The following is an 8,727-nucleotide window of genomic DNA, read 5'->3' as shown; positions in this document are numbered from 1 at the left end:
GGAGGGTGGGGAGTCGCCTCCAGCGCCCACAGGGTCTGCAGGGCTCATGTGTAGGCCCAATCACAAGGACGTTGCGTGTCTGAGTCTGGGGGAGCCAAGCGCACCCCAGGTGGAAAGGCCCAGGCCCAAGGCCACCTTCTCCAAGGAGCCACCCACAGTCACGGCCCCCCAGTGTCTGTCCCAAGTCGGGATTGTGTTTCCTGGGGTGGGGGCAACAGGTCGTTGCAGGTGTTTGCTGGGCGCCTACCTCAGGCAGGGCCCCAGGACGGGACTGCAGGGCTCTGAGCCCTGGGATGAGCCTGACTGCCACCGATCGGGCGCTGCCAGGTCTGGCCTGGGGTGGGCAGCAGAAACAGGACCGCTCAGGTGGACACTCAGGGGCAGTCCCAGAGCCTGGGAGTGTGCAGCGGAGTGCAGCCAAAGAGCCAAGTGTCTGTGAACATGGCGGTCACAGCCACGCCCTGGCACTGCCAGGCTCTCTCTTCCTCTTCTATGTGCCCATTTCCTGGTAGCTTCAGATTCAGCTCAAATGTCACTTCCTTGGGGAAAGCCGCATAAAGCAGTGCCGTTGTAACATCTTGCCCACAACCCCCAATAAGAATTACAGTTGACACTGTGAGCCAGCACACATACACAGACACACAGATTTGAAACAAAGAGTAGGCTGCTATTTTCTATTCTATTCCAAAGAGGGAAGGATGGAAGGGAGGGAGGGAGGGAAGAAGGGAGTCTGCTCGCACCTGCTAATTTAGTTCTGCAATCCCCAGTTTAACACTGTGGCAAGGCACTGGTTGCCCTCTAGGTCTTGCTGCCTCTGCTGGCAATGACATTTCATCCCCGAAGCCCCGCGGAAACCTCCCAACAGGCCCAGGGGCTCATCTCCAGCTGCTCCATCCAGTGTGCGTGCCCTGCTGGGGAAGCCACTTGCTAGATGAGAAACCTGAGCTCAGGCCCTCGAGGTAGCTGTGCTGCGAATCACAGCCAAGGCTATCCTGAGGAGGGAATCCCGCCCACCCACAGGCACCGGAACAGGTGGAGGGAGCATGAAAGAGGTAGTGGCTGCTTGGCTGCGTCTCAAGATCCCGGCTGTATTTGAACCCTCTCTTTCTACTCCTGCACCGCTCCCCGACACACACACACCCCCTCTAAACACAAGCAGTTCTTTGAGTCTACTTTTTCCAGGTTGCAGTGGGAACAAAGGTTTCTATAACACCAGTCATTCCTTGTGAAGATCATGACATCTCCCTACGTTGAAGATGGCAGAGAACTGGAATTGGCTCCATTCCTGCTGCAAAGACTGAATCTCCAACCAGCTACACCAACAGTAGCAAGCTCACCACCCTCGAGGGCCACCAGGCCCTGGGGGAGGGAGGACTTCAGGGAGAGTCGCCCCCAGCCCCCACAGGGCCTGCAGGGCTCATGTGTAGGCCCAATCACAAGGATGCTGCGTGTCTGAGTCTGGGGGAGCCAAGCGCACCCCAGGTGGAAAGGCCCAGGCCCAAGGCCACCTTCTCCAAGGAGCCACCCACAGTCACGGCCCCCCGGTGTCTGTCCCAAGTCGGGATTGTGTTTCCTGGGGTGGGGGCAACAGGTCGTGGCAGGCATTTGCTGGGCGCCTACCTCAGGCAGGGCCCCAGGACGGGACTGCAGGACTCCGAGCCCTGGGATGAGCCTGACTGCCATGGATCGGGCACTGCCAGGTCTGGCCTGGGGTGGGCAGCAGAAACAGGACCGCTCAGGGGGACACGAAAGTTAAGTTTGTTTAGTATTAAGAAGATTCTGATCTTAAAGAAAACATTGGCTGGGCATGGTGGCTCACACCTATAATCCTAGCACTGTGGGCAGCTGAAGCAGGTGGATCACTTGAGCCCAGGAGTTTGAGACCAACCCGGGCAACACAGCAAGACACTATCTCTACCAAAAATATAAAAATTAGCTGGGTGTGGTGACATGCACCAGTAGTCTCAGCTGCTCAGGACGCTGAGGTGGGAGAATCGTTTAAGCCTGGGAGTTTGAGGCCGCAGTGAGCTATAATTTCACCACTGCACTCCAGCCTGGGTCACACAGTGAAACCCTGTCATTAAACATAAAAAAAAAAAAAATGCACTGTAGCTCATGCCTGTAATCCCAGCACTTTGGGAGGCCGAAGTGGGTGGATCACGAGGTCAGGAGTTCAAGACCAGCCTGGCCAAGATGGTGAAACCCCGTCTCTACTAAAAATATAAAAACTAGCCAGGCACAGTGGTAGGTGCCTGTAATCCCAGCTACTTGGGAGGCTGGGGCAGGAGAATCGCTTGAACCTGAGTGTCAGAGTTTGCTGTGAGCCGAGATCACATCACTGCGCTCCAGCCTGGGTGATAGAGTGAGACTCTGTCAAAAAAAAAAAAAAAAAAAAAAAAAGGCCAGGCGCAGTGGATCCCAGCACTTTGGGAGGCCGAAGTGGGTGGATCACGAGGTCAGGAGTTCAAGACCAGCCTGGCCAACGCAGTGAAGCCTGGTCTCTACTAAAAATACAAAAATTAGCTGGGCATAGTTGCAGGCGCCTGTAATCCCAGCTACTCGGGAGGTTGAGACAGGAGAATCGCGAGAACCCAGGAGGCGGAGGTTGCAGTGAGCTGAGATCGCACCACTGCACTCCAGCCTGGGTGACAGAGCTAGACTCTGTCTCAGAAAAAAATAATAAAAATAAAAATAAAATGTTAACAGCTCAGTGAACAATCATCTACTTGTTATAGATACTGAGGAATGTTTCCATGTTGATATTTTTTCCTCATAACTCAATCACGTTGGGATTGTAAGTTATACAACATATACTGCTTGCCAGCCATTCCATCCTTAAGGAGCAACTCAGTTTTCTTATTCTTGACTTAGAATTGGTTGCACCACGATGTCTCCTCTGCCTGCACTTCCCAGGAAGAACCCCCTGGAGACCCTCAGATTTTCCTGTACATGCCCTTCCCAGACCCTCTGACGACTGCAAATCCCACCCTACCCTTGACGGGAAACTCTCTGAGGCTGTCCAGGTCATCAACCCCAGGGACCAGGTACTGGTGGGGGAATGTTCCATGAATTAATTGCTGTACTCAGGGCTCTTGGACAAGTCTCCCCTGATCACAGGGTCCTGACTCTCCCTGTATAAGATGGAGGCTCTGCTGCTCAGGAGCCTGCCTGGCTTCCAGTGGTCTGGAGTGGAGCTGCACTGCAATGGGGCTGGACTTAGGCTCCAGGTACCCACAGGGTGGGTGCAGGGGGACCATCACAGTTCAGCTTCCTGGTGCCATCTGTGGTGGGACCTGATTGTGGGGCAAAGGGGTGGGACATAAAAAGCAGAGTGCCGAGGCAGGTACAGAACGGGTGGGGGGTGCTCCTTAGGGAGAAGGCAAATCTAGAATTCCTTGACCTCATAAGGAAACAGCTTGGATCCGTATGGGGAGGGGTGGCATGGGGGAGGATGGAGCAGCACTTAGTACACAGAGGCCTCTGGGAGATGGGCCAGGATTGCAGAAGGCTTGCAGAGGTGCTGGGGAATCTGATTTTGTCAAACCTAAAAAATCCACGAGGCAGCCTCTGAGCAGCCCAAACTGCCATCTGTCCCCTCAGCTCTGAAAGATGAGGTGCAAACCCCTGCCCTACCCAAGGCTCTCCTGCTGCACACTGCCAGGCACTGTCTTCATGGACCCATACTTCCTCCCACATTGCTGGGCACAGAGCAGGGCCTTACCAACAGTGACTCCTCTTTGTTAGGATCTTTGTGTGTAGTCAGAACAAAGACCCATCTCCTCATTACTCCCCTAGGTGTCTACCTCTTCCCACCCCATGGCAAACCTCCATGGATGACTGGTCTGTGACCCTCACCAGCTGGCTCAGTCATTCTGGACACAACCAGAGCCCTCCCCTCTTCTTCCCTTGTCACCAGCCCTCATCTGTGAGACCACAGATGGTATGTCACCTCTTCATGCTCCCAGTTTGGGGCCTACCCAGTGAGGGGCACACTAGTTGATTCCATACACCCTCAGCTGGCTTTGTTTAGAATGTGAATGTCACAGTCAGGTGCGGTGGCTCATGCCTGTAATCCCAGCACTTTGCTGGGAGGCCGAGCCGGGCTGATCACTTAAGGTCAGGAGTTTGAGACCAGGCTGGCCAACATGGCGAAATCCCGTTTCTACTAAAAATGCAAAAAGTAGCCAAGCATGGTGGCATGCGACTGTACTCCCAGCTACTCTGGAGGCTGAGACAGGAGAATCACTTGAACCCGGGAGGTGGAAGCTACAGAGAGCCAAGATCACACCACTGCACTCCAGCCTGAGTGACAGAGCGAGACTCTGTCTCAAAAAAAAAAAAAAAAAAAAAAGGATATGAATGTCACCTCCTTTCCCTTCTCCATGGGACAGCCCATATCTGATCAAGGCCCTGGGAATCCTAGCCACAGTTCAGGCTCCTGAGCAGGCCTTGGCAGCCTTCCATAGCTCATCACCGACGTCTGCCCCCTGCCTAGACATGCTGCGCTCAGGGACTATTCCGACAGGAGAGGACGCCCCGCTGCAGCTCCCCCCAGTGCCCCGGGTGAATGAACGGCATGAAGGATTAGGCGGGCACACGTTGTCTCTGTACGCATCGCACGGCGCCCTCTGCCCGCGCCCACTGGCGTGCCCGTCGGCATGCCCGGGCCCCTTCGAAGGCTGCTTGCTTCTGGAGTGCCAGCGGCCTCCTGGCCCAGTGCCCCATTTCCTCCCGGGTAGAGTGAGGGAGGAGGAAGGGAAGCAGAGAGGTAGGCGGTGGGAAGCAGCAGGCACATGTGCGCGGGCGAGAGCCCTGCAGACTGGGAAGAAGGGCCCGTGGCAGGGGGTCTGCGGAGATCCCATAGGCGCGGGCCTTGCCCCGCAGCCGCTTCCCGAGCAATGCGCACACAAAGCGCCCCCGGCGGTGCCTGGCCCCGGGCCCGCGCTCTCTTAGGGTCCGCTGCCGGGGCGGCCGACCGGGATGCGGCCGGGAAACCCTAGGCTCTGGGGCCCAGGAAAGGGGGGCGACGGCGGGGCGCAGGGATGTGCAGGGACCGGGCGAAGTCCAAGTGACTTAGGGACCAGAGCCACCCCAAGCGCCGACTTCGCCCGCTCGCACGTCCCGGGTCCCTAGCGCGCAGGCCCCATCCCTCTCACCCGGCTGGCTCAAGCGCGCCACAGGGTGACGTCTTGGCTCCCAGCCGTGTCGCCCTGACTCCCGCGCGGGCCCCGCTCCCTGCCGCTAGCCAATCTGTGCGTTTGTGACTTTTGGGCCCGCAGCCCCGCCTACTCCCACTGCGATACCAGTTTGCATTGCCCTGACTCCCGCGCGGGCCCCGCCGCCTACGCCGCTAGCCAATCCGTGCGTTAGTGACGTGTGGCGCCCCTCGCGGCGCGGCTTGCTCCCACCGCGAGACCTTCTGCTCCGCGCCCGCGCGGGCCCCGCCTCCTCCATCGCTAGCCAATCCCCATGTTTGTGACGTAAGGGCTCTCAGCTCCGCTCGCTCCCAACGCAAGACCTTTTGCTCCGCGCCTGCGTGGGCCCCGCCCCCTCCATCACTAGCCAATTCCCGTGTTTGTGACATATGGGCTTGCGGCCCCGCCCGCTCCCACCGCGAGACCGGTTCCCACCACCCTGACTCCCGGGGGGGCCCGCCCTCTCTGCCGCTAGCCAATCCGTGAGTTGATGACGTTTGGGCTCGCGGCCCCAGCCTCCCAGCTCTCAGGGCCCGGCCGGTCTGTGCCGGCTACTCCCGCCGTTAGGTCCCGCCCCGCGCAGCGCGCGCAGCCTGCGGAGCCAGCGGCCGTGACGCGACAGCGATTCGGGTGTGACGCGAGTGCGGCCGCTCCCGATGCACTCGTGCCGCCCCCGCCGTGCTCCTAGGCAGCCGTTGCTCGGCCGGTTTTGGTAGGCCCGGGCCGCCGCCAGGCCTCCGCTCGAGCCCGCACCCGCCATGGACGACTACGCAGATCTTTCAAATACCGAGCTGACCGCCTTGCTGCGCCGGTACAACATCCCGCACGGGCCTGTAGTAGGTACGCGGCGGCGGGCGGGACCCCTTCCGGGCCCCCTCCTCGTGCTCCGCCCCGCGACCTCCCCGCTGCCCTCCCCGCGCCCCTTCCCCGGCCCGTGGCCCTGACCGCCCCGTGTCCGGCCAGGATCAACTCGTAGGCTTTACGAGCAGAAGATCTTCGAGTATGAGACCCAGAGGCGGCGGCTCTCGCCCCCCGGCTCGTCCGCTGCCTCCTCTTATCGCTTCTCTGGTGAGAGCCTCGCCTGTGGGGACGGCCTGGGACGCGGGGAGGATGAGGTAGCGAGGGTGTGGCAGGGGTGCCGGTCGAGAGCGGCACTGGGGAAAGGGGAGGGAAGTCTCGGGGTGGGGGGGGGGGGCAAACAGTTCTGTCTCCTTTCAATCCAGACTTGAATTCGACGTCAGGGGATTCAGATATGTATGATCTTCCCAAGAAAGAGGACGCCTTACTCTACCAGAGCAAGGGTAAGGCAGGGGTTGGGTGGGCACGCTGGCACCTTCACCCGACTGCGTCAGGGACCCCGCTCACAGGGAGGACCTGAGACCTCAGTCCCAACCACTCCAGCAGCCTTAGGAGGGAGAAACTGTCACAGGTCCCGAAATGGGATTCAGATTAGGGCCATCGGGCCAGGCGGGGCACACCGATGCCCCCTCTGCTACCGCTGCCCCCCTTCCCAAGGCTACAATGACGACTACTATGAAGAGAGCTACTTCACTACCAGGACTTATGGGGAGCCCGAGTCTGCGGGCCCGTCCAGGGGCTTCCGCCAGTCTGTGACTTCACTCCCAGATGCTGATACTTTCCACCACCAGGTGAGCTGGCTGGCAGGCGTACTGTACTTGGGTACAACCTAGGGGATCGCGGCTGTGTTTGCATAAATCCAGGGGGCCACTGGGTACAAATGGTGGCCCTTGGGCCTCTGGGGAGACTTTGGCTCAGCAGACACCTGTTTGGTCAGGGTCCTACTTTGGGGAGCCCTCAGAACTATGTGACTAGAGCACATAGAATGTGTCCTGCACCCTGGTCTGGGATCTAGGCTCCAGCTCTTCCTGAGAGTCCTGGGGGCAAAAGGGGATGCTGGGGCATGAGCACAAGTAGCAAGGCCCCATGGATAAAAGGCCGAACACCCAGAGTCATTCAGGAGGGTGTGGGTCCCTGGCCTCTAACCAAAGGTCAGAGGGGACCTGCTGGGGAAATTTGAGACGGACGTGACAGGGCCATTGTGGCCCTGCCAGCCAGTTCCCTCACCTTGACTCTCTTCTACAGGTGCGTGATGACGACCTTTTGTCGTCTTCTGAAGAGGAGTGCAAGGATAGGTATGTATGTATGGGGAAGGCCAGGGACAGGGGCTGGTTCTGGACCCAGGCTCCTGGCCCACCTGCTCCCCTCTTTTGCCTCAGGGAACGCCCCATGTACGGCCGGGACAGTGCCTACCAGAGCATCGCGCACTACCGCCCTGTTTCAGCCTCCAGGAGCTCCCTGGACCTGTCCTATTATCCTACTTCCTCCTCCACCTCTTCTATGTCCTCCTCATCATCTTCCTCTTCATGGCTCACCCGCCGTGCCATCCGGCCTGAAAACCATGCTCCTGGGGCTGGGCTGGGCCAGGATCACCAGGTCCCGCTCTGGGGCCAGCTGCTGCTTTTCCTGGTCTTTGTGATCGTCCTCTTTTTCATTTACTACTTCATGCAGGCTGAGGAAGGCAACCCTTTCCAGAGGGAGCCATGAGGGTCTGGGCTTCAGAGCCAGGTCTTCTGGGGAAGTCCTGCCTGACTGCCTTAGCAGTGGGGGTGGGGGTGGGTGTGGGGGCAGGGGCAGGGGCAGGGGCTTTTATGTGTTGTGCTTGGGGGGCGCTGGGCCTAGCCCAGAGTAGTGCTTGCTCCCCCTGCCTTGTCCCACCAGGGAGGCAGCAGATTCAGGCCCTCCATGGGGGCCTGAGTGTGCTTTCTTCGGCAGCCTGGTCCAGGAGGGCAAGGCCTCGCTCAGTCAGAGGAGAACATGGTTCTTGTTGTCATGCATGCCTCCTTTTTGTCATCTTGTTGGGGGGGATTAACCAAAGGCCACCCTTTGTTTTCGTGGACACACAATAAAAACCCCATTTATTTTTAATGCGTTGGCTCTTCCTGGAGGAGAGGGTTGGGCTCCCATGGCAAGGGCCTCTGCGTCTTGGGGCTCGAGGATTGCAATTTGGCTTTGTTGGGTCCGCATTTTTGCTTTGGTCTGGGGATAGGAATCAAATGCTACCCAGAGATGTTTGTGTTTTGTTTGGGAGTTTTATTCCCTAACTCATTCCCCAAAGCACCTGTAACTGCTTATACATATAATTGTGGTACAACAAGGCGTATACAGAGAACCCACTTAGAAATTCAGGCAAAGCAGGCGGGCGTGGTGGCTCAAGCCTGTAATCCCAGCACTTTGGGAGGCCGAGGCGGGCGGATCACGAGGTCAGGAGATTGAGACCATACTGGCTAACACAGTGAAACCCCGTCTCTACTAAAAATACAAAAAAGTAGCCGGGCGAGGTGGTGGGCGCCTGTAGTCCCAGCTACTGGGGAGGCTGAGGCAGGAGAATGGCGGGAACCCGGGAGGCGGAGCTTGCAGTGAGCCGAGATCGCACCACTGCACTCCAGCCTGGGTGACAGAGCAACACTCCGTCTCAAAAAAAAAAAAAAAAAAAAGAAATTCAGGCAAAGCT

General features: G+C 58.4%; 1 protein-coding gene across 3 annotated transcripts; it reads left to right on the top strand.

Moving 5' to 3' along the window:
• Positions 1 to 5,545: 5,545 nt before the first annotated feature.
• Positions 5,546 to 8,121, top strand: EMD (emerin). Of its 3 annotated transcripts, XM_025371794.1 has the most exons (6): positions 5,546 to 6,035; positions 6,159 to 6,263; positions 6,419 to 6,496; positions 6,711 to 6,844; positions 7,299 to 7,348; positions 7,433 to 8,121. In XM_025371794.1, exons 1-6 carry the CDS (start codon positions 5,954 to 5,956, stop codon positions 7,758 to 7,760), a joined length of 777 nt encoding a protein of 258 aa, XP_025227579.1. In that variant the 5' UTR covers positions 5,546 to 5,953; the 3' UTR covers positions 7,761 to 8,121. The 3 variants fall into 3 exon arrangements, with proteins under 3 accessions (XP_025227579.1, XP_025227580.1, XP_025227578.1); XM_025371795.1 differs by lacking the exon at positions 6,159 to 6,263; XM_025371793.1 differs by having other exon boundaries at positions 5,546 to 6,844; positions 7,299 to 7,831.
• Positions 8,122 to 8,727: the final 606 nt, after the last annotated feature.

This window comes from Theropithecus gelada, chromosome X, assembly GCF_003255815.1.
Source record: "Theropithecus gelada isolate Dixy chromosome X, Tgel_1.0, whole genome shotgun sequence".
NCBI lineage: Eukaryota > Metazoa > Chordata > Mammalia > Primates > Cercopithecidae > Theropithecus > Theropithecus gelada.
Note: the sequence above shows the minus strand (reverse complement) of the source record. Positions and strands in the feature narration are given on the sequence as shown.

What these genes read in the sequence shown, in the direction of transcription:
- EMD (XM_025371793.1), top strand. Translation starts at nt 6,452, where the DNA reads ATGATCTTCCCAAGAAAGAGGACGCCTTACTCTACCAGAGCAAGGGTA. An exon ending in CTGATACTTTCCACCACCAG is followed by an intron (nt 6,845 to 7,298) that starts GTGAGCTGGCTG and finishes TCTCTTCTACAG; the next exon opens with GTGCGTGATGACGACCTTTT.